This window comes from Strigops habroptila, chromosome 11 (genome assembly GCF_004027225.2).
Source record: "Strigops habroptila isolate Jane chromosome 11, bStrHab1.2.pri, whole genome shotgun sequence".
Lineage (NCBI taxonomy): Eukaryota > Metazoa > Chordata > Aves > Psittaciformes > Psittacidae > Strigops > Strigops habroptila.
Genome location: NC_046360.1, coordinates 6,426,397 through 6,451,910, shown reverse-complemented (window position 1 = coordinate 6,451,910; position 25,514 = coordinate 6,426,397). Strand labels below are relative to the sequence as shown.

Below are 25,514 nucleotides of genomic sequence, written 5' to 3'. Positions count from 1 at the left end.
TTTCAATGCAGCTTATGTAAGACTAGCAAGTAACTTTTGTCTATATGCTTCCTTGATATACTGCATTTATTAATCAAAGGCCACTAAGATGTGAGCATCTGCCACGTGATCAAGCTAAAATCAGTGCAGCTATTACCCCACCTTCCAGTACAGCTAGGAAGAAAATACTCTTTTCAATGGCCACTGCAGCACAGAAGAGCTAGAAAAATCATTGTGCTCTCCCTCATCCCACAAGCAGATGGGGGAGAGGACAGTTCTTTACAACCCCTGTAGATTGTAAGCAGCAGGAATAAATGAACAGATTAAGGCAGGGAAAGCAGAGTGGATTCAGCTCTGCTGACTTTCCTGTGTAACCAGCAGCACTGTTTGGGGCTGTAGCAGCCAGGCCCTGTCTGCAGCCAGAGCAGAGCTCTCCAAATTAAGTGGAAGTGGCTCCAACTTCTTTCAGTATTAACTCTATTTATCATGGCCAGGCCCAGCATGGCCCCCGTGGTCTGCCAGGCTCTCCCCTCTCTCCATGCGAGGGTCAGTTCGGGTGATGGCATGTGTGCTCTGCATAGCAATTTCAACTGTGCAGAGCCCAAGCCTGCCCAGGAGCTCAGCACTGAGGCAAGGCTCGGCTTTGCTGAGCTGGCATCACTCACTGCCCTGAAGCCAAGCCTGACTGATGCTGGGAGAAACAACCCCTCCTACAGCATTTCCACCAACTATACCCCTGCCGCAGGCAGGGTAAGAAAAGAAGCTGGGACAAAAATAGTAGGGGGGGGGGGAAAGGTGCTAGCTAGCACCAACCCGCAAGTGAAACTAGAGATGCAAGGCAAGGTATGTATTTATAGGTTTCCGTACTACCCAGTTATGTTTCTGTGAAGCCCCAGGCCTTGCTCGTGTAAGGAATTTGAGCCCAGCAATTCCTAGAACGGAGAATGATGGCAAGCATTCCTCATCCCTGTTTGTACTGCAGGAGTTGCTTTTCCATCCCTGACACCAAAATGGTTCCATGTGCCTTCCCAAAGGAGGAAGCCACCAGGACTCTGGAAAGGATGCAGTTAAACAGAGACTCTGAGCCAAGAAAAAACACCCTCTTGTCAAAAAAAGGTGTGCCTTAGAAGCATACTGCGTAATGGAATAACCCAAGATACCACAGCTAGCAGTGTCTCCTGAAAAATACATTAGAGCTGGAGACCTGCAGTCCACGACACATAAAGCTCTCATCCAAAATGAGCCCATTTCCCAGCAATGACTTTAGCTTTCGTATGGCTTTAAAACCAAGAAACAGGCAGGTCAAGTAGCAGACCTCAGATGTTGCAACACAGACTGAAGACAGTGCGGATTAACAGCCTGTTTGCCTCCTATCTCTCATGTCTAAAGTATCAAGCTTTACAGTACTATTTTCCAATGCCATCTTTTTATACATAAGCAACAGAAGTGCCTCCTTTTCCCCCATGATCTAGAACATACTTTGCCATGCAAATCAGCACAATGAATGTTAGCTATGTAGATCAGCGCTATTAAAATCGTGAGGCCTTTGGGCTTTCTCCTACTGACATGGGCTCCCCACCTCAGAATGGCATTTCACCTGCCAGCAATAGCAACAGCACCAGCCCAGCAGGCAGAGACTGAGCATCCAATGAGCTTTTCTTCCCCGCCCGGTTTCCAAGCCAAAACACAGCACTTTCCATGGCGATGCCACGGAGGTGGGTGCCAGCCTGCCTAGCCCCAAGGAGAATGAAACCAAACCCTGGCACTGCTGCAGTCTGAGAAGGAGGTCTCGAGTGGTTTTGTGTTTCATCCTGTGCTGGCAGGGCTGGCGAGGTAGTTTATTCATGTTTACTCAGGAAATAGCACAGATTGCGGCTCATGCTAGAGAGACAAACTGAGTCTGGAAAGCAGGGAATCGGCATTTACACAAAGGCCACTTTGGATCTGACTTCTATGATGGAAAAACAATGGGCTTGGATCTAAATTGTGGAGGAATTTGGTAGTTAAAAAGTGGAGATAAGTGAAAACAGTAAATGCAGAGTGCATAAAGGACTCACAACAAAGGAGAAGGACTAATCCCTACAAGAACAGACATGCTCTCTCTTACAGCTGAGTTTCATTTCTCCTCTCACCTGCCTCCTACTGAATACACCATGAGCCAAAGCATGATCAACACAAGGAACCTTATTAATTGTAGGGATTCACTTCTCTCTTAGCAAAAAGGACTACCTCAAAGGTAGTAGGGAAAACAGAAAGCTTTACTTTCTGCTCACACATACTATCTAGCTCCAACTATGTGGTGGGTTTTTTGCTTTGGATTGTTCTGCTTGGTTGTTTTACTTCATCACACCTTCTGGTTCAATCCAGAAAAGTAAGCAGATGGCTCAAATTTAATCCTGGTAGAAATGTGTCCCTTCTCCCCCTTCCCTTTAAGTACTTAAAGGGAAGTTAAATGAACAGCTTAAGTCACTGATAAGAGCTCTAGCTTCTTGACAGTTCTTTCTGCTACCTCTTGGAGCTGTCTAAACTAAGAAGGGAAAAAAGGTAAAATCCATATGCAGAAACTCATTGAATTTTCTGCATATAAAGCTGCATTAACAGGTCTGCCAAATGGAAGCTAACTTTCTGGTTAAAAAAGGCCTTATTTTTGGATGTATAATCTGGAACTTCAGTCTTATCTCTCTATACCAGGCTGAGGTTTTCAGAGCAGGCATGAGGTTCTGCTTTAAGAGCTCAGGGATCAGAAAGAAAGACCACAGCAACAAAACCAAAATACACTGACAAATCACAGCGCTGAGCAGCTAGGTAACATACACCCCGGTGGGATGAAAGCAGTTATCTTCCCCTTGGAAACTGCAGCAGTGTCCATTTCCATCGAGGTTATAGTATTTCCTCCTATTAGCAGGATGGGCACAAGCAGTTGCTGCCCTGACACGTGAGAAATGGGAATGTGATCTGCAGTCAGGTATGGCAGGTTACAGTTCAGCTGCTCACATGATTCAAGAATTGCCACGGGTTCTTCCCAAGGCTCCCAGCCTCAGGGAAGCCGTATGTGGGACAGGACGACTAGCTGGCTCTGCAAATCACTAACAATTTCTGCACTGTAGGAGAGAAGTAGGATCTGTAGAAAGAGAGAACACCAACTCCGGCAATCCTCTGCTGTCTGATGTTCTCTGGGCCACACCGCTGCTGGTTTAAGGAATGGAGGAAGGCATGTGGCCAAATATTTTACAGTCACCTCCCTGAGTGCCAAGCCAGGAGCACGCAAGGACAGGTGTAAATACAGAGTAAGCAAGTGCATACAAATGGTGACACTGGAAAATGCTTACTTGGGCATCAGCATCTTGTTTTTCTCATAGAAGAGGCGAAGATCCTGTGGGCTGCTGGCCTGTAGAGAAAGAAAACCAGTGCATGAAGCAGTTGACAGTGAAGGGAAGGGATTAGCATTTCTATTTCACAGTTACTCTGAAGAGCAGAGAGGCACTTTTCAATTGCTGAACCAGCACCAACAATGAGAACCTGCAGCTTGCTTTAGACTGAAAAGCCAGCACTGTGCCAGAGGGAAAATACAGTATTTCAGCCTGCTGCCTTTTTGTTCTTGACCTGGTTCTGTCCTGCTCTCCCCATCCAAGGGCTGAGCTTCACTGCAGCAAGCTCTGATGCTCAGGTCTGAGCTGGCCTAATAGCCTCACCCAGGAGGCTAAACTACTGCCGATGTGAGGAGTCTCAAATGATGAATGGCAGATCCTGCTGAGAACATGGATTAATGCTGCAGGGCATTTAGAAAAGGGGCAGGGAGCCTACTGATGGGCAGGGGATCTGTGAAGAGACCAGGAACATGGGGAAACAGCAACTGAATTAGGATTTTCTACTTTAATTCCAGGAAGCCAGAAGATCTCAAGCCACAGCTCCTATTTGTGCAGTAATATACACAACTGCTGGGGATGTTGACAATAAGATTCCAAATTCTGAGAGATGGAATTATTTAAAAGAAAAAGCTAGGCACAACAAGAGGCTTATGGCTGTGGTTAAAAACAAAATCACCAGTATAGAAGCACAGACACATAAAACTCTCCTAATGTAATTTCTCCATTTGTTTTTATGCAATGAATAACACAGGCCAGTAAATTAACCCTAGTGTCTCAAGCTTTTCTGCTTAGGCAAAGTCTCTTTACGAAAGGCAGAGCAGGCTGGCTGGCGTGACACAAACATGAGGGCACATACAAACAGGGAAGGAAGATCAGAGAGATTAATCTGCAATCAGTGTTGGTGCAGCAGAGTGTGTAGGAAAGTGTGAACAAGGAGGCAACAGGCAGCTTCTTCTGATGTTCAGGGCAGGCTCCAAACACCCTCGAGCCTTCCACCTACTTCCATTTCTAAATTAGAAGTATTTAAGGTCAATTAAGATGCTTAAAATGGCAAATCAGACAAGCCAATCTGCAGATGGCCATCAAAATACCACTAACACAGCATGGCTGGAAAAGCAACCACATAAGATGCTGTTTCAACATCACCTACTCCCTCTGGCTGAAGATGAAAATTCAGGATAACAGAGCTCAGTACAAAACTTCAAGAGAAACCAAAGGGAGAGTCCCAAAAGCTGCTAATACCAGTAGACTCTTGTAGTACTGATCACGACAGTATTCCGTGCATAGTCTTAGCAACCCAAGCTTCACAGCTCTCCTATCAATTTGTACCAATAAGAACTACTGGATTCCTAAAAGAAGGAGATTAGAAAGATTTCCTGGTTCTCCCTTCTGCAGTAACATACCCAACAGGAAATGCAACAATACATTCTCCGCAAGCCATTAAAATGAATGTTACTCAGCAAAGCACCTTCTTACATAGATATCAGACTGCATCGAGATTTCCAATGACTGCCACTCAATCTGATTTGGTTCAGTAAAACTCCATTTTACACCTTTCCCCTTGCAGATCTCACCTTGTAATTAGATTCTTATTATTAGGCAAACTTCAATGAGGCAAGTGTACACCAAATGGCTTGGCCACAATGCTCTGCGTGACGAAAAATATGCCTGACAGACAAAACGCACAAGGAACAGAACTCCACTGCAGGGAAGCCAAGTGCTTGCTCACATCAGAGAGATAGAAGCCTTGGCTGTTTGCTCTGTTCATTTCCTGTCGCAACAACTCAATTGTTTCACAAATACAATGAAGCTCTGATCTATTTCAAATGCTGTTTTGTCAGAAATTTTCCTAGTAATAAAGACAAGAGTATATTAAAAGCAGCACACGTGCAAAGTCCAGTTCATTAGAGAGGGTTTCTAAGCACTGGTTTGGATAGAAACAAAATCCTTTGTAAAAGTTATCCCCTCCTCTTAGTACAAATTAAAGAGATATCCCTGTAGGGATGGTGTTTCTCCACATCCTGCTGTCTCAGTACAATTCCCACTTGTTCTGCAAGTCACCCACCCAGAACATGCTTCCTGTTCCCAGGAGCCCACAGTTCGAGGTTGGTCTCTGATATAGCTGGCTGCCTGCTGGAGAAGAGCCAGTTCAGTGAGTGCCCAGCACAGACAACTGTGGATCACCACTAATTTGGAAAGAACAACTGCATCTTCACATAACTTCATTATTAATCAACTGAGTCACGCAGTTCTGCTCCTAGCAGCAGGCTCTCACAGTAACATGACCACTGTTCTCCTGCTGTTAGCATCCATTTCATAAAGCACTGGTACCTTCAGTCACTTTGCTCACCTCTTCTTTCAATAAATTCTGCTTTTCTGAGAATCATAAGAGGGGAAAAAAAAAAACCCCAAACCAACAATGCAGAAATGTTTGCAAGACACTAAAAATGCCATGTGAATTCCTTCTTTTAGGAAGCTAAGGACTTACTTTGAAATCCATCTTCCAGGCAGATACACCATACCAAAGAAAAATACCAGAAAAAGCACATCTTTGGCACCTAACAACTAGGCCATTCAAGGTACACAGAGCCAGCTGCTACCTGCAGGACAGCATCCATCCGCCAGAAACAGGGATGCAGAATGGACAGCTCAGTTTTCCCCCAAAACAAGAGACACACCAGCAGGCTAATTCATGCCCTTGTTCCCCCTCTCATGTTACTATGGAGCAGCTGCATTAGTGTAACTGGTTCTGGTTTTGCCTGTCCTTTCTATATATAAAGACAATTGGACAAATTCAATCCTGCCACTCTGTTACTTTGTCCTGAGCAGCAGTGGAAATATGTTGAGCCAACAGAGGCATTCAGTATAAACCCTGCCAAATCCCATTCGGTGCTGGCTGCCTGCAAGTGAATTGCACACAAAAAGCACGCAGGGTGGTGTTTCCAAAAGCACTCAGCACTGGATTTGTTGCGCTTGGGTGAAGGCTGGATATGAAAGCCCAGCACTCAGTCAGAGGAAGGCCAGAGGCATTCACACCCCCAGTGAACAGCACTGCCTAGTCAACACTTCATAGCACATCTATAGCATATGCTCTGTTCTTCCAATCCTTTCCTTTGGGATTCCTGGGGATTCAGAGGTGCAGAGAGGATTCAGAAAAAAGTAGTAAGTAATGATGTTTCTAGCTCAGCAGGTCTAGGGAACAGCCTGAAAACCTGCTGCAAATACCTTCTGCTTGTGCAGTCTTAACAGTCGATATTTTAAGACGACTGCAACTAGGTGGCTGACATTGGGGGGAACCTGAAAGCACACAGACCAGAAACAAACAAAAACCCTAAACCTTCTTTAGCTGCCCATGGATGTTTTTCTCTCTGCTCCCAACAGAGCAGGATCAGATTCACAAACACTGGTCCAAAAGCCTGTGGCTCACTCACTACAGCATCAAGTCAGTCACTGCACCCAGCCTCAGCAGAATAACCTACCACAGCCAGGAATACCTCTCCCCATTCACAGAGGACAGTCCAGAGGAGCAGCTTTGAGAACAGAAGAGTAGCCTGCCTAAAAAAATACATGAGGAGCTCAAATTCTAGGTATAAAATCTTCCCTTCCCCAGTCTTCCTCAAGGCCCATTTCACAACACAGCAGTTGTTGTAAGCGATACATAATCCTAGTACTTAAGCAGGCAGAATTAACCCAGAAATAAAGCAGTGGACTTGGTACACCAGGCTTATAAATTAATTTTTCACCTAGCAGCCAGCTGGGATGAGAACATACACAGGCACATTAACTCTTTCAGAGCTGCAGACAAGGCAGCAAAACCTGCATTACCTCTCTTGTCACTTCCCTGCTCCCTGGCTCACTCTCCTGCAGACACAGCACACCATGCCCATAAAGCAGCTAGAAGATTCATACAAAGGCTCAGACAGCAGAAAACCAGGTTTCATAGTCCTTAGGCAGGATTTGATGTCCACGTGAAGCCGTGTCACTGCCAGAGACAGCTCTGACACAAAGTGCATGTGCTTGGTGGTGCATTTGCTTACCAAGAGATGCCCAGTTTTTAAAGGGGTCACACAACAAAGCCACCAGGGACATCAGTGTGATTCCTCACACACACACACACACACACACACACACACACACACACATACACACTTTCCCCACAAAAAACCCCAACAAGATAAAAGCGATTGAGGTCATTTACCTCTAATCATATTTAAAATACCATCTGATAAGCGCTAGATTGGGTCTGAAAGGTATTTTTATTTCTCTGGCTCCAGTTTTGCTTCCGGTTGTCATTGTCTACACAGCATTATCGTGGGCACTGGGTCCCAATCTTTTCAGCTCGGGTAAGGACAAGAGAAACCCACTACACTCTTAAGCACTTCTCAGTGCAGCAAGTGGTCAGCAAGACCAGGAAACACACTGTTCAAGTCCTCAGTGACAGAAATGCAACTGCAGACCCCTCATTAGGCAAGGCAAATTAACAATTCCACATTAATACAGTGCTCAGCAAATCTGTTTATAGGGATTATGAATCCCATTAATCTCATCCCTATGGCAGTCCCACTGTTTTGTTTCTGGGCATGTTTAAGACAAAAAGCTCCTTAAGACAGCTTCACCAGCCATCTCACCAACTGTTCTCATCTAAGCATCAGCAGCTTCTCTCTTGTCTGCATGCAATGAGGCAAGGAAGGGACAGGAAAGGCTCTGGGATGTTGCCTTGGGTGACCCAGCTGTAGTTAATTTTAACTTTGAGACAGCTAGAAATCACTTTTGCACACATCTCTGCCTTGATTTAACAAGCACTTTCTGGATTGACAGCTGCCTCAGCCTTTCCACACATCTGATCTTCTCTCCATCTAGCCCAGTCCCCCCAAAGCCCTGTTGTATTTTTAGACAGCTCATTCCTCCTCACTGCAAATACCACTGGAGTCCTTTTAGTTTGCATCCTTGTGAAGGTGCCCAATTGGCTCATGCAGCGAACAGACAGAGCTCCCAAATGCAGTTTCACACCACCGTGCTCCAGATTCCCATGGGAATCTCAGCTAAAGAGAGGTGAGGGGCTGTCCTTGCCAGCCTGGGAGGGAAGGCACAGTGAGGATTTAGCCTGAAGAGTTTAATGTCAGAAATCCAGTTCCTGGCTGCCCCCTACAACTGGGTCTGCTGGTGGCACTATGTGGAATCAGCCTGTTATCTCCTCACCCATTCTTAGCGCTCTTTTGGGAGTGCTCTCCCAAAAGCACTCATTCCTATTCATGGTCTCCCCATCACCTCTGTCCACTAGCCCTCTCTCCTCCTAAAAGCTCTGTAAATAATAGCTTCTTGCCTGCTCAGTGACCATCAGCAAATTCTTACAACACAGTCATGCCAACAAAGAAATAAAGCAGGTTAATCTTTAACTAGCTTTCCAACATCTGCCCTAGACAGGCTTCTGCAGCTATGAGAAGGCAATTTGTGACACACATGGTCAAAACAAATAGATGGTGCACAGAGAACCATCTGGGCTGAGCTCTTCTCTCTCCCTAATCAAACAAATCCACAGCTGCTGCTGCAGTAACAAATGGGGCCTGGCATTTGGCTTCAAAATACAAACCCCAAAAGAGGAAAGGGCGTAGGGAAAAATTAAAATAGAGAAACAAATGACCCCGTCCTCAGCCCAACAGATGTTGGATGTATACAGGGAAGAGAGAAGTCATCCAGTCAAGCAAGCACAAAGCAAGGATCAGGACCTGCTGGGCAGGGACTGAAATGTCCCTTCGTTGCCCACCACAAGGCAGGGTATGGCCATGCTTCAACCAGAGGGCGACAGGCATATAGGACTGCTCTCACCTCTGCGTGAGCCTGAGGACACACATATAGGCAGAGCCAATGGATTTCTGCCCTTTCAAAACCTTGGCTGGGGAGCTGAATGAAGCTGACTAGTATACAATTTTATTTCCTGTGAAGAGTCCTCTCTGTAAGAACAAATGTTTCCAGAACGTTTCTGTGACATGCTTCAATGAGCAATGATAAAAGCCACCTAACGTTTTCAAAGAAATCAGATGCCCCACGGTTGTGTGTGAGCTACTAAGCAAAGAACACCTACAATACAGCCACCACGTTAAACGATAACTAAATAATTTGAATGAGTACAGTATCAAGGTGCCTTTAGAGACTAAAAGGCACCAAATAATAAGCCAGAATGAGTGCAAGGCTCTCCTATGCATGTAGAGTCAAAGCTTGCTTTCTCAACCCTCACATTTTTGCCTTAATGCACAAATATTTATTTCCTTTCATCTGAACAGTCATTTTCTCCTCTCAAAGAAAGATACCAACTCTGACAAGAAGTGGATGCAGCCAGTAAAAAGGAGCCATTCAGGAGTTGCAGTGTACTTCGTAGGGGTGTTTATAAAAACAGAAACATTCAAAGGAAATGAAGTCTTTCTCTAAATGCAGAGCAAGCTGGTGGACAGAACATAAAGCACTGGAATGGAAGATTCTTACAGCAGCAGGGAAAAAATGACTCTGAAGGAGAAAAGTGCTCTTGGCTCAGACAAAACCAAAATATACCATTAAATTACTTCTGTATTTGCCTGCTCTTTCCTGCAACAGGTTCAGAATTCACTTTATCCTGATGATGCTACTGCGTAAACATTCAAAATCTTGTGTGAAATTCTAAAGGGCTGTGGAACTAAAGCTTAGAAAGTCCTGCACTTCATAAAATGTGCCTTATTACATGAGCATAGCTTCACACTCCCCCACACACACACTTTTTGTTTGTTTGTTTGGGGATTTTGGTTTGAGGGTTGTTTTGTTCGAGAGTTGGGATAAAGAGATGTCACTACATGAGAAAAGAGGGCCACAGTTCACATTTGCCCTAACTGATCTAAGAAGCTGAAGAGTTGGCATCAGCTGACACATCAGCATGTAAATATGAGGTTTGGTCTTTTCCCATGGATTAGAGACAGAGTTCACACAAAGCAGCAAAGAAGTATCATCAGCCACTCAAGCATCTCCTTACTAGTCTGTAAGACAGCAAGGAAAAACAACCCTGACAAGTACAGTACTTCAAAATAGCGGTTGAAATGGAGAGTTGCAGACCTTATTCAGCATGGAAGAAGAAAAGCAATACACAGTGTGGCATACTAATGATTGGGAACAAGAAAAATACACCAAGTCTAGAGGAACTCCAGCTACGTATCATTAAAAACGTGAAGTAATCCTGAAGCAACCTGCATAAGGCTGTGATGAACTCTCCATCATTTGAAAATGTAAAATCAGAGGTGGTTTTTCACAGAAGATATGCTCTACTCATCCAGAAGTTACGGAATAAATTACAAGGTGGAGTTTTACTGGACCGTGTTATATCTGGAGGGGCTTGGACTTTGTGAACATAAACATTTCAGACGGGAATGGTTTGCTGTGAGATGACAGATAAGATCCTTCTGATAAGATCCTACTTAACTGCTCTAAAAGTCAATTGAGCTACAACATACCAGTTACCACCAAACCATCCTGAAACATGAACCTGCAGTTACAATCTTCCTTATCGTCCTTCCATGCCCAACCGAATTATAAAGTATACACTGCATAGTTGTAAATAGAAACTATCTTTTTAAGTGTGGGCCTGGAAAGAAAACAACACTGCTTTAACTGATTCATAATAATTTTCTTAATAGATGGCCCTTTCTAAGGATTTATAACCAGGAAATACATTTCACTGAGATACAATCCAGAGAAGGAGAGTCATATTCTAGTAACACATCCAGCATTACAACACATAAAGCACCACATTTGCAAGGTGTTGGACAGCCAGACCTCCCTGAGGCTGGGTCTAGGGGAGTTAACATTATAGGTGACAGAAGCCTTAAACAGATTAAAAGGAAAAAGAGAAAAATGCAACAAAGAGTCAGAAACGTTAGACTTAAGCAACTCACCTGAAAAGGAGCCTTTCCTGTTAGACATTGATAAATGATGGTTCCTATACTCCAGAGGTCAGCTTTGGCATCGTAGTGTTGAGACATAATGACTTCTGGTGCCTTTGGGGAGAGAAACCAGAAATCTGTTTTATAAGAGATGCAGCTTTTTTCCTTTTTCTTTTTTTATTAGCAGCTGAAAGAAACAGAGGTCACTATTATGTTTAAAAACTTAGATTCCACAGTAACCATGAAAGACATGCTCCTGAGAAGACAGTAACACTACCTTTGAAAGGGTCAATTCCCTATCTAAGTAGGAGAAGCAGAGACTTTCGTTCAGGCAGACAAAAAAATACCCTGTGCTGTTCAGCTTCTTTGGACAAAGTCAGTTCTTTCCTTCTTCTCAGTGTACCATTTTCTGCTGAAGTCACCTGTGCCCAGAAGAAGCCTCACTGAAATTGCACAGACAGATCTTCTAAACCAAAGCAAGTAGCAAGTTTAGATCAAGAGCAGAAAAGGCTCACACTGAACAGGTAGGCTTCAGCCTCCATCCTGATCTGCATCACTTGCACACTTTCCTGATTTAGCCCAAGATGGCAGCATATTAATTATGCTCCAGAGCCTCATGCCAAGGTCACAGGTTGGGTTCAAAGGCAGATCTGCATGGTTCAGTCCAACAGCTTGCGCCCTGCCGTGCCCCAGACTCCAGGTTCTAATCTCACACCATGCCCTTGCTTGCTCCCTCCCAGGCCTCTTCCAGAAGCCGGAGATGGTGCAAGCCCACCATGGCTAAGGAGGCAGTGTGCCGTATGAGCAGCAGCAGAGGGACAGAAGGACAGGCTTGCTAATCCCATGTGTTTATAACAACAGATTTCATTGCAGTGCTGCTGGCATGAAATAGGATCAATTTTCTAGCTCTGTTAGAAGTGAAGGACACATGCAATGGAAAAAAAATGGCAGCAAAAAATTGTGGACAGGAGCTTGGTATGTCCCTAAGGCAAGCAGGCATGACACCAAGCAAAGCCAAGGAAGCAGGACAAGAACTACACATGGCGGTTTCAAGTCTTACATGGGTCATACCAGGGTTCAGATAGAAAAACTCATTCTCGTGTGGGTAAAATACATTTCTTCTTTAAAAGAGCAAAATGAAAAGAGCAGCAATGGGCTATAAGCTAAAGCAGGGAATAAAGGCCTGCCTTGCCAGCAGATGTTCACAGGGCTACTTCACAAGATCCACAGCAGCAGTAAGGACAGACTTCAAACACCCCCTAAATCCCAGTTGAACCCTCCCTTCCCGTTTTCCTTCAGATCCATCAGTAAACAGAGAACAATGGGAAACACTGAGATTCCCTGTAATGTCCAGAGTTGTTTAAAATAAATAAAAAAATAAAAGAGAAAAAGGTCATCACCAGCTTCCTCCACCCTTTCAAAAAATAAGCTGGGTGTTTTCATTGACTTTCACAAGACTCTGAAAGAAAAAGTGTCCCTAAAAATAGATGATTCAGGAAACTCTCACAGAAGAAAAAAGTTACATCATCTTCACATATAGCATAGTTCAAATAAACATCAGGCTTCAAAAAAAAGAAGGGAGAGGGAGGAAATCTGTTTTGCCTGAGTTAATACTGTGGAACAGACTACCAAACACCCTATCCCTGTGCAGTGCAGCGGAGTCCAAGCCTAACTCTGCCCAAAGAGTACAGACAAAAAACCCCTTAGAGTGGATTAGACCATGTTCAAAATCAGATGCCTCCTGCCCCAGGGCACTTGTAAAAATGTCAACCTAAAATGATCCACAACATCTTCTTACTTTGAGCTCAGACACCCACATCCCTCGGAACTATTACATGGCTTTGACATTTCTATTTCTGGTCTGGTTTTGTCATCTTCCATTTCACTGACTTGAGACATCAAGATCTTGACTGCTGCCATGAGCACAAACAAGAGATCACCTCCTCACATCCTGGCCCAAAGTGGAAAGTATGAAGTGGGTAAAAGGGATCAGTTTGGGGTTTTTAAACATATCTGTTTCACAAGCTAAGAAGTCATCCTGGAAGCAGCTGGTCTGGTGAAAGAATTAGTGGGAGCGGGTGGGGTGTGTTAGGGAGTGGAAATGCACAAAAACATAAACTGCAAATAGAAGCACACTTAGGAATAAGTTAGCTAAAATGGCAAAGTCTCTGCCTGCAAAGGTTCATAGACCTGAAAGGACTTTGCAAGACCAAAGAACTAAAAACAGTTGGAGATTTTACAAAGCTGCTGTGAAACAGGGACCTTTCTTCTGATGCTGTAACCTTAGCAAAAATGACTGCAAAGCCCGAGGTGACAGGAGGTTTGTGGAACCGCTCTGTCTCCAAAGGGCCTGCTGAAGCAGTGATTTATTGAGGTTCCTCACCAAGGAGTCAACACCTCAAATATAGCCAGATGTGTGAAATTATCACCCTGGCCCTCATTCTCTTCTGCTGTTGCTTTGCTCACTGCAGAGGAAATAAAATTCATTTCTCAATGCTTTCAGTGGAGAGGTCCTGGGTCCCTCTGGAAGATGCTGTTTCTGGGAGCAGACAGCACTCAATATTCTGTTTTGTTCGGTTCCATTTATCCACATTTATCCACAAGCTCACCTGAAAATTACATGGCAACACAGGCACCTAGAACTTTATGAAGTCTCCCTGTGTAATAGCTGGTTTCTGACAAGTAAATAAAATTTCACCTTTGGGGAAATGACTAGGGAAAAACAAAGCCTTGCTTCTGGGGGGCAAAGCAAGAACAATACAGAAAAACTTGTAGGCAAAACACACTTACCATGTACATTGGTGAACCACACAATGTTGCTGCCATCATATTATTCTGCAGGTATCGGGCAAACCCAAAGTCAGCTACAAAGAGAAACACAGGTAGGTCAGGATCAGACACCAGGTCTAGAGAGCCTGCACCTTCTCCAGTTGATTCCCATGTCTTCCCTTTTACTTCCTATGAATCTTCGCAGCAAGTGCAAAGATTAACTGAACTTTGAAAGCTCTCTTCTCGAGCAGTCACATCCTTGTGCTAATTATTAATGCACAGACACCATAAAAGGTCAGACCAAGCCACAAAGAGTATTCCAAAGAACAAACTCTCATCCATTTTTCAGATATCAACATTCGCTTCTTCCTGTACCCATTTGCCTGCACTCCAAAACATCAGCTGCTGGAAGCTGGGAAAGCTCTCTTGACTTCAGTGAGGGTATGTCAGTTCATATTAGCTACCTCATCTGCTGCTATCTCAACTTTTAATTTGGGGAACTGAAAGTTCCTCTCCATTGAAAAAGCTGCAATGTAACAGACATCCAAGAGAAACCACTACTCGCCACCACCCACATTTCTAAACCAGCCCATCTGAAAAGTCTTGCTCTGTTCCTTTAGAAGAGTTTCAACAGCGCTAACCCCAGTATAAGGACAGAAAGCTGAGCCATGGTTCACCGGGCAGCTAGAAGAGCCAGGGACAAGGAATAGCAAGATGAATTACCTCTGCAGGTTACTCAGCATCTGATCATATGACACTGAGAGGTTCTCTCAAGGTTACCAGATATTTCAAGCTAGGAGATTGACACAGCTGTTTACACTGTCATCTGTCACTAGTGAATTGGTACAGCTAGCTATTCCCTGGACCATGCTCTTCTCAGGGAAGCAGGAGGGAGGGGTTGCAGGGTACATCACATCCAAGAGCAGCCATGCCCACAGCCCTCCTGCCTGCATTTGCAGCTCCGTGTTGGCTTCCACCTTCCAGACAACACTCCACAAACAAAAAAAAAGGGGGGGGGGGGGGGCGGACCCCAAATAAAAAACCCCAAAACAAACAAACAAAAAAGAAAGCATCAACCCAAACACAAACAGTGCTTCAGCCAAACAGGCAGCAACATTTCAATCTTTTCTACTGGACCTCGTTTCTCAGCTGAAGGAAAGCATTTACACTTTCTCCACAGCACAGGGTTCAGGTGAGGAAGAGTTTTATCTAACTGGTGTCAGCTTCAGCTTGTGAACTGTAACATCATCAAAAGTCCACGTGTTGAGGGTGGCATCATCCAGTACTCATTTCTGAGGGACCAGAGGGGATACGTGTGCTCTGGATTTCTGGAGCATTGATCTGACCAGTTCCAACTACTGGTCCATCTGTGCCACCTGCCTAATGTGCAAAAAGCAAGTTTCTTCAAGACGCAGCCAAGAAGCCTGCCTCTAAGTGGGACTGTGGCAACGCCTGCTTTTAGGTGTGCCTGACTCCCATTGTGCTCTCCAAGCACAGGCAGGAGAACTGCTAGTTTCAGGCCATAAGACACCAACATTTACCTCAATACTATTTAAAGCTGAAGACAAAAGTCAATGCCTGCTCATTTACTGGTAAGCCTGGAGATTACAAGCCAATTAGGGCAGGCTGGTATTTGTTTTAACCAAGGGAGGCACCGTTCAGCTGAAGTGGAGCAAGGCCTGCCCAATTCTTTTGTGCTAGCCTGTGTCCTGGCAGAGCAGAGAGCTCTTGCTCCTATTGCCTGGAGCCAACTAAAGGCTATGTCTAGCAGAGAAACTAAGCAAGGAAGATGAAAAACATTAGGGTATTTTAAGAAGTGCAGCAATTCTTCCCTTCTCCTAGACAATTCCCCAAAGAAAGACTGAGGCTTGGCTCTTATCCATCACCAGATACTCCTGAGAGCACTTAGTGTGAAGTTTGTAACGGCGTCTTACCAATCTTTATGCGAATGTTGTTGGGATTTGATTTCCTGCCTCCAGCGTAGGAAAGGAGGATATTCTGTGGTTTCAGGTCCCGATGGATGATGCCTTTGCTGTGCAGCATTTTCATGGCACCTGCTATCTGCTGGAGAAAGAGCCTGATGGTGTCTTCGCTAAGTGTCCGCATAGCTAGGAAGGAGTTAAAAAATAACCACAGATGAAAAACATTACAATGCTGGTTCTCCGAAGAGCCCAGAGGGCAGTTTCTCCACAGCAATTACCCATAATTTGTCATTTTTATTTCCACGTATGGTGCTTTTTCTCCACACACAATTTCTGAATAATTCCTACAGGCAACAAGGGAGAGCATTTGCATTCCCAGCTTATTCTGTGGTCAGGGCTGTTTCAGCCCTGAGTCTCTCATAGTGAACTCAGGCCAGTGGCAGATGCTGAATCTAGGCTATTAACTTGGTCCAAAAGTGACATTTAGCGAGGTTTAGGCTTCCCTCCACAAGAGCTGCCATCAGATCAAGGCATGCACTCCTGTGGCCCAAGGAGTTGGAGGGTCACTACCTTTGAGCTATGGTTGACAGCAGCTGGATACCTAAGGTCAGAGCTTTATCACAAAGACTGCATCTAAAGGTGGAGCTAAAAGGAAGCCAGGGAGTTAGGATTAGGGTATATGCCTGCAAGAACCATTACGGCTCATGCTGGGCCTGGAAAGGGCTGGTAGGTTAAATGCAGTCAGTCAGGACACATGGCCAGCAGGATCTGTAACTGTGGGAGAAGAGTCCAAGTCTAGGCCTAACCCTTGAGCATCATCATCTGCTAGACCAAACCATAATCCTAATCCCAAACCCAGTGTTAGGGTGAACCAGTCCAATAACTAACAACATACCCCTACCAAATGGCCCTGCAAACTGGCATCTGACACACTCCATCGTGCATCCACAGATGCAGCCAGAACATCTCAGAATGCCTTCATAAGCAAATTAAAATATATAATTAAAAAAAAAAAAAAAAATCAGTGAATATGGAAGCTCTGAACCGCCCTCTCCTGAGATATGGGCTTCCCAAGAATTGTGGTGTGAAAATAAACACTGGAGGGATTAAAATAACGTTCAACTGGCTCTTCTAATCAGAGCAATGCAACATTAGCTCTCGTTATTTTAAGAGCTATAGGTATGAAACTCTTGCCAAAGCTGGGAGCAGCCTGCTGAACCAACTCCAGGATCAACAGCACTACCACCCAGGCTCCTTCTCAGCCACTGAGCAAGTCAGGCTTAAAGCAAGCACCATTCCTCTTGAATAAAATGATTTCTTCTGTAAAAGGTCCCTGTAAATCACTTGGTACTTCATTAGTGTTTTTCCAGCTGTTCTCTAGTAAGACATTAAAACAAGCTGGCAGGAGCTTCAAAATGCTCCTCTACCTAGTCAGCTAGAAGGGAGGAATCCTTATGAAAACACAGATGAGGCTGCACACAGCTTTAACACAACACAGGAAATTAAAAATCTAACTTTGAAAATACGTGCATGGGAAACAGCAAGGGATATGGGTAAGTTAAACAGCACTTGGAACAGAAAATAAACTCCCACCACTCCCAAACCTCACTGTTCTAGAAGGAAGCACAAGCAGAGAGCTAAAATGTCACCGCAGCTATCAGCTGGTCCTGGACCCATACACGTGAGACCAGTGCACATGCATATTGAGTTTCTCTCCCTTTACTGGGCCTTCTTCCTCCTGAACTGGCACTCAGCTGGAATTCAAGAGACTCATCTGCAAGAAGGGGAGATTCTGTGAAGGGATTTTGACGATATTAAGAGGCAGCTCAGATGCAAGTCATCCAAACCCATTTTCATCTTCCGAAGAAAAGCACTGCCTTATCTTTAACAAGGCTTTCCCTGACCTCCTGCTGAAACGCATCTGTACTCAGTCCTGTACCACTTTCTGCCTATTAAAGGTCCAGCATCTCAGCTGTGCTCAATCTTCTCTTCAACAAAAGATCCATACAACATTTCTGCTATTCCTATTCAAGGAAATCTCTTCAGAAATGGTTAAAACACCACCTTTAAACAGAACAGCAAGAATTCAGAAGTTTTTTGCCCAATTCAGCTCAGGCCCAGGAAAGGCCAGGCTGTCTTATCATCCCCTAAGCACGAAGCAAGACTTGAAACCTGGCAGTTCTTAGCATTACTAAGCTGGCAGGCAATTACAAACTCCTGGCTAAATACACTGTGCCTCTAGCAGAGAAACCATGTTGTTGAGAGCCTTGTTCTGACCTGCAGTCCCAACAGCGTGCCACATCTTTAAGGCATTACCCTCTCCTTTATATAATTTGGTGGCTATAAGGCTAACACAGCACTAGCCACCACCCATCAGCATGCCAGCTATGCTTTCCTAATGTGGATTCTACCTCTCTAAACAACATTGCTACCAAGATCATAAAAATCCATTCACCCAAAGAGAGCCTCTAAGTTACTGATTTCTGCAGAATTGAAGCTTTTTCACTTCTTAGAAGTCTGTACAAAGCTCTCAGCCCTGGAAAAGTACTGTCTTCCTTACATGTGCAAAATCTAAGCTGGTGTCTTGAGCCTGCAGACAGATTCCCTCAGTACAACTCCTGTGGCACAGTGGAGATACCATGCTGAAGCACAGCAAAATTAGACACAAGGTCTCTTGAGTCCCCTGGCAGCATTAAATATCACAAATCCAAGTAGTGCTGCAAGGCAGGACTGTGAAACTGAGATGCTGCCTTCAGTAACAAAGAAGGGACAGTTGGCTACTTGGAGAGTGCAGAGGCATACCCTGCTACCTCCCTCCATTAACAAACAGGCCATAACAGAAAAACAAAAGTCCTTATCTTTTACACTCAGCCCATCAGTCTACTGCACGACAGCAGCAATCTCCAACTGAAGGACAGAGACATAAATATAACTGACACTTTTAGTGACTGCAGGATATTGGTCTGCAAAAGATCTTTTAGAGCAGCTACCCTCAGCAGAGGGAGGAAGAAGATACAGAAGACCCATTCAATTTGGGTGCCATCAAATAAAAAAAAAAATCATAAAAAAGTGTCGAGAACAAAACAACTCTTCCCTTTATACATCCCAAATAGGGAGTTTGTACTTCTGTCCCTGTAAAAAGGAGATAGTCTCATCTTTACCAGAAAACTGGCAAAGCACTAAGCCCACACTGAATCTGGGCATCCCCGAGGAGGTCTGTGGTGAGCAATACATTCTTGCAGAGAACGCTGTTTCACAAGCCTTACTTTGCTATTACTGAGAGTGATAATATCCCTGTTTATTTTCATAGGCTCCGCTTCAGTGACAAGGCACTCAGCTCACTGCCTTGGGAACAGCAGCTACACAGGTCAGTAGATCAGAGCAAATATTTACTGTGGGTCAGTGTGGGGCCTGCGTGCCTCGTAGCTCTTGAAGCATAGGAAGAGGACAAAACCACCTAAAAAGCGCCCTGGTCAGCCTGCGCAGAGATGTCCAACCCACCAAGAGACTACCAGCTAGACTAGTAACAGCCCTTGTCAGCTGATCCAAGGCTAGATGCATTGGAGTGCAGCCGCTGATGTTAACATGACAACGCTATTTTGGAAAAGCTATTTAGGAAAAAGAATGTCTCCTCCTACTCACAGGTGCCACAAGTATCTCTAACATGGGCCCAATCCAACTCACACTGAAGTCTGAGAGAGTAAGCTGATTTATTTGGGGCCCGTCTTGTAACTACCCCAGCTCCATCCGTGCACAGCGTGGCCAGTGAGACTCCTGTGAAGTCTTCTGTACAAGTCAGAAGACTTGCTCCAGATAGGTCTGGTCTTACCATAGATATTTCTTAACTACCTAGCTGTAGAGGGTGAAAAGTCACACATCATGCCTCACACCTCTTGTTTGCAAAAGGGTGCCCACACCACTTGGGATGGTAACAGCTCTTTGCATGTGTTGTGGGCAAACCAAGAAATGCCCTGCTCTGATACGATAGTTTTCTTCAGAGAAAGCAGCTTTAGGAAAGGTCATCAATATGCACTTTTAAACTGTCCATAACAGCCTGTGTCAATGCCAACCCAAAGGATTTCAAGAAGATATTTTAGATCAGTCTTCTCTGACCTCCTGAGAACCTGAGGCCGCAGAATTCCAGTTATTCCCATACAGAGGACAGTCGCTTCTGCAGTGCTTCCCACAGCTCTACCACGCACATCAGCAATGTGCCCCTCTCAGCTCAAAACATACCCTATGGTGGGCTTTAAATGAAAGCAACATCCTCAGAGATCCATCAGAAGGGAAATGGCATTGTACCATTAAACAACAACAACAACAACAACAACATAGAAGAGTTGTGCTTAGCAGAACACACACAACCTTGGGTTGTATCAAAGAGATAGAAGCTGACCAACAGTGTAACCCAGCCAAAACACATATTCCATTGAAACGTGCACATATGCACGTCCTCCAGTTATGAAGACAAGGAGAATTAGAGTGCCTCTGGATTCAACACAGAATTACCATATTGCCTAATGCTTGTAATTAGAGGGCAGAATGGATTGGGAAGCTTACAAGCATCTCATTCAATGAGAAACAGGGGATTTGCATGCTCAGCTTGCTTAAGTGTTACAGGAACTACCAGCAAAAATGACTGAGGAGTCAGCGGGAAAGTAGATGTTGTAATTAAATACCACCACAATTATTAAAGTAACCGAAGCAGCACAATAACTGCTCAATAGGGTTGAGCCTCCTGTGTACCAGTGAAACACCCTGCAAGAAACCTGAACTTTCCAAGATGAGCTTTCAGGAAAAAAATCATTATTGTCAAAAGCACCCCAAGAAGTTGGGAGAGGAGATACCCCAAAAGAGCATGTGGTGGAATGGAGGAAGTGATGTGATGGCAAAAGGTGACACTTATACCCAGGCTCTGGGATCTGGAGGACCAGATCTCTACTGCAGTGATGGGAGTAACTTTCTTGCTGCAGTCCCTTACTGACTGCTCCCTTTGGCAATCTGTGCCTGCTGAGTTTTCTTTACTGGCAACTGGCACACAGATGTGAAGAGTTAAAAGAAAGCACCAATTTCCCAGTCACAACAGCTGCTCTTTGCAGTTGTCAAGGTGAAATATTTTATAGCTAAAAACAGAGCTAAAGGTAAATATCTCAAATGAACTCAGGCAAAGAAGGATCAAACCTTACCCCAGGCAACACTCAAACCAAACAAGCTGGGGTAAACCTGAATTTTATTTGGAAAATACAATTCATCAACACTTTCTCAAACTACCCACCAATTGCCTGGGTAGTCTCATTTGATAAACAAGGAAGTGAGCTGTATTAATAGGCTAGCTAATTGCACAGTATGCTTCACTTATTTTTCTCTTGGTGGGGTAGTGTGGAGTGGTGGAAGGGAGATGGTGACAATGCACACATAGAAGCAGTAAGATGCACAGGAAGATTTTCTATAAACCCGTGTTTCTATAAATCATTCAGCCAGAAGCTGTGTTCTTGTTTACACACACAGCTTTGCCAATAGGAGTCCACAGCCTAGTGCTTTAATATCAGGGTTCACTTCATGTGCATGAAAGCTGAAAACTATAGCTTTCAAAGCCCATGCACTGGGTAACTGAAGTTTGACTTCTTTTAAAAACGCATTTCATTTTTAAAATTAAAATAGAAAAGGTACAAAATACAAAACCATTTTCACATGGGATTCATAACAGCGTTCCACCACCACCAAAGATGCTTCTTTTAAACCACAGCAATACTCAGATGAAAAACACCATCACTTATCTTAGACAAAGCACACTAAATGTGGATTTAAAAAACAAATGCCTGCCATTTCTGTCTCACATTTTAAACAAGCAAAACAGATGAAAGGCAAAATATTCCTTCATTTTCCTTCAAGTATGAAATCCTTTCTGAAAATAAAGTCCACAAATGTAATTCATTACCCCATATGAATAGTGCAACATACTAGCATCAAGCCCCAAATAATCATTCTAGGGATACCAACACTAGCTGTAGGGCAAATGGAAATTTAGCTTTTAATCCTTCATTTTTGCCATTTCCAGACATCATGTACCTCAAATGAGGAGCCTGAAGTATTTTCCAGCTGACTAGCTTTTAATTTGAACAATGTGAATAAACTTTGTTTGACATGCAAAACAACAAGAAAGCTACTTTAAAGAAGAAAAATACAGCCAGGCCAACAGAAAATAAAGGCTGTGTCTGACTGCAGCTAAGCAACATGCTGTCCTCCTGATACTTAAGAACTTGGGTGCAATGTGATTTTCACATAGGCCAGGATACTTGTGCAGTGGGCTGTATGGAAAAATAGCTTGGGAGATTGAAACCACAGTCCCAGCAACACAGCAGGATAACATGCAAAGCATGTTTCATTCAGTTTGATGGCGAAGACACACTTCAGTCTCACCAAAAAGTTCTTCAAGGCACCACAGTTACAGATACCTGTTGCTATGTTCTCCAAAAAACCCTGAAGTTAGTAGTTTTCATCACTCTCACAACTCTACTGGCTACACTAGTCACCTTCAGTACACTGAAGTAAGAAATGCGTTCTGTCCTAGATGTGGGGACACCTTTAGGGGTAAGCTTAAAGTGAAATACACTTTTGGGATCTTATTTTAATCCAATCCTACAGAACTATTACTTCAGCATAAATAGCTTTTTTCCAGTGATCAAGGAAAAGACAAATCATGTCCCTAGCAGTGATAAAATGTTTAATCTATAAAGCCATTGTAACTAAAATACATAACTACTGACAACAGTCACTACTGACCTACATAGGAAAGACTACAAGATTAGCTTTTATTGTCATGGATTCTCAGTTTTCAACTGATTATCAAGGATGAACCTCTTAGAAGAGGAGCAGTGATACTCTGTTTATTTTGCAGGAATTAAAGAAAAAAAATACACAATCTGCTTATTTAGATCTTGCACAAACCCCAGCAATTTTAATGAGCTTAAACAGTCAATGTTTTCTTTTGAATACAGAGGATATTCTCCATATTGCTGTACTTACTGTGAAGATAGTCTGCCAGGTCACCACCATTACAGTACTGCAAACAGAACAGAAAGCTCAGTTAATGCAAAGCAAACCAAAGATCAAAAAGAAAAACAGTAAACTTCACTAGGATGGCATGTTTGTCATAGTATTGAAACATAAATAACTACACATGTCAAAATATGTATTCAGAAGTTGGCAGGGAAAACCCCATTCCCGTAGCTTCCTCTTCTGTCCCATTTCCCCAAACATTATACTGCATTATGATACACAAGCATTAACTAGCTTTAGCGTACATGGATGTGCACATGCACATCAGAGAGAAAGATAAAACCAGAACAAGGCAGAAGGGTCACCACTGGAGACACCACAAGAAAGCTGGTTGAGGAAAGGCTGGGAGCAGCCATGGCTGAAAACTGACTGAAATTCCCCACATTGTGTTCCACATCATTAAGGAAAGTCAACAAGACCTTGGAGCGCAGACTGCAGAGGAAAAACAACATTCACAAACTTTGCAGGTAGGCTGCATCAAGAAAATTCTCTTTCCATTTATCTTTGAAGCAGATACTACCCAGTAACACTCATTTGACTCTTGAGGTAAGGCTTCTGACTGATTGAACCTGTGCCAAGCACAGCTGCTTGACAGCAGCAATATGAAAAGTGTCCCTGGCTGCTACCTTCACCCACACTGCTCCAGTTCTGCTGCAGATTAGATAAGCAAAAGCATCACAGGTGAGACTGCAATCAGAAAGCACTGCTTGTGTGACAAGCTGGTCTGCTTAAAAGCTTATAAAACTAAAAGGACAAACACACACACTCACCTCCATAACCAAGTAGACAGAGTTTGCCAGTTCCTGAGGAAACAGAAAATGAGAAAATAAAAGATTTAATAAGACTTATGCATTCAAATATTTCACATGCTTTACAGCTGCTGCATTTCCTTTTAAACAGGTAAATTGTGCTCTGTTGCGATTCAGACTGAAGAGAAGGTAAAGAACATTATAGGTTAATTCCTGGAAGATTGCTTACTTTGAAAGTACCAGGTACTTAAGCATGTTATTTCTTTCTGAGTGTGCATCTGTTTAACCAAGCAGATCTCCTGTGTTGTGGCTTGGGTCTTCACGTTCATTTCAGGCCCTTGGGATTAACAGTGGCATGCAACACAGATGCTGGCACGCTACTATCTCAGAGCCTTAATCATTTCCACATTTAACTTGGCCCTTTATAGCATCTGTGCCCACATGAGCAGCCTTAGTCTGAACAGAGAGATAAGAGCAACACAACTTTGGGTCCTGCACTTCAAAACCGCAATATGGGCCAACCGATTTCTACAGCTGCATTAACAGAGTGCTATTATCAGGTGGCTAAAGCTTTCTGGATTATCACGGGGGTCAACACCAGCTAAGTCCAGGCCAAATGTGTGTTTTTCTAAGTTTGCTGCACTGTGATGCTGCTTAGCAACTCAAGAGTTCACCTCCAGCCTTAGGTGATCTTCTCCACTGGCTCCCTGGCCTCAGGAAGCACGTACACAACAGCATGTCCATGGCAAAAGCACAGTATACTGCAGAGAAGTGCATCAAACATACAGCACCACGGAGCCTCATAAGGAACTTTGGTGGCTGTGCACACACTCACACAAGCAGCTGCCAAACCACCAGCAGAGAACAAACATGAAAACAACCAGATGTTTCAACCCTGGGTAGACCCAGAAGAGTGAATGACTCTAAATCCTCTTGTTGAAAGAGAAGTCAGAATCAGACCTCCTATGTAAAAGCCTGTATGCTCGAAGTCAGTCCTAAACTCAAGGCCCAGTCCAGCAACTGCCTGTGTGAGTGCAGGAGAAGCTCTGAAAGCAGCAGCACAGCAAGAGACTTCACTCCATTTCCATAGCTCCAGGGCAGCATGCCTTTGCTTACATGCTGTTTAGACACCTGCTTGCCTGATTCCTCTTCGGAGCCCAACTATAACTTCAAAAAGCCCCAGCATCCACCCTACCAGCCTTTTAGTTTCCAAGCAGTCTCCACTGTCTGCTCCCATCCTCTTTCATCTTGGTCTGCCCACAGGACTCTATCTCCAGTCAAGCCTGTACCAAATTGCCTGCCTTTGTCAATGCCTCAAGTCCTCAGCACCTCCCATCATTTCTCTTGCAGTCCTCTTTTAACCTCACAATGTGAAATCTGAGTTTCCAGATGCTTCACAGAAGACTTGGAGGAAGGAGGGTGAGTGGAGGAAGCTGAACTACCTTCATTCTACAGCTGCGTGCAGCACGGGCTACCTTCCCTTGGGCAGGCTCAAGGGACCAGCCACACAGCAGCCTCCCTGGTTCAGGCATCCACCAGACCCCAGGGCTGGCCCTCTCCAGCTCTTACAGCTCTTCTCACAACCAAGCCCAGCTGAGCTTTTTGGAAGTCCCCCTGTTTGTCAAAAAAGCCATTTTCTGTGATACTTCAAGAAGGCGTTTGTTTACCGATCTCTGCATTTAAAAGCAGCACACAGTTAAGTCATCCACTTTCACACACACTTCAACTGAAGTGGGAAACCAGTCTGTGGTAGGGAAGCAACACAAG

General features: G+C 44.1%; 1 protein-coding gene across 10 annotated transcripts in view; it reads right to left on the bottom strand.

The window, feature by feature from the left end:
* ULK1 (unc-51 like autophagy activating kinase 1) overlaps positions 1 to 25,514 on the bottom strand; it is an 80,905-nt gene that overhangs the window by 40,506 nt on the left and 14,885 nt on the right. For 6 of the 10 annotated variants that reach the window (XM_030500572.1, XM_030500574.1, XM_030500573.1 and 3 more), the window contains 6 exons: positions 23,769 to 23,801; positions 22,966 to 23,002; positions 15,952 to 16,125; positions 14,039 to 14,112; positions 11,261 to 11,362; positions 3,309 to 3,367 (listed from right to left, as the gene is read on the bottom strand). In XM_030500572.1, the coding sequence (XP_030356432.1) occupies positions 3,309 to 3,367; positions 11,261 to 11,362; positions 14,039 to 14,112; positions 15,952 to 16,125; positions 22,966 to 23,002; positions 23,769 to 23,801 (479 nt within the window). Of the gene's footprint in view, positions 1 to 3,308; positions 3,368 to 11,260; positions 11,363 to 11,595; positions 11,808 to 13,857; positions 13,946 to 14,038; positions 14,113 to 15,951; positions 16,126 to 22,965; positions 23,003 to 23,768; positions 23,802 to 23,976; positions 24,313 to 25,514 lie in introns of those variants that run through there. The other 4 variants (XM_030500580.1, XM_030500577.1, XM_030500582.1 and 1 more) reach the window with 4 other exon arrangements.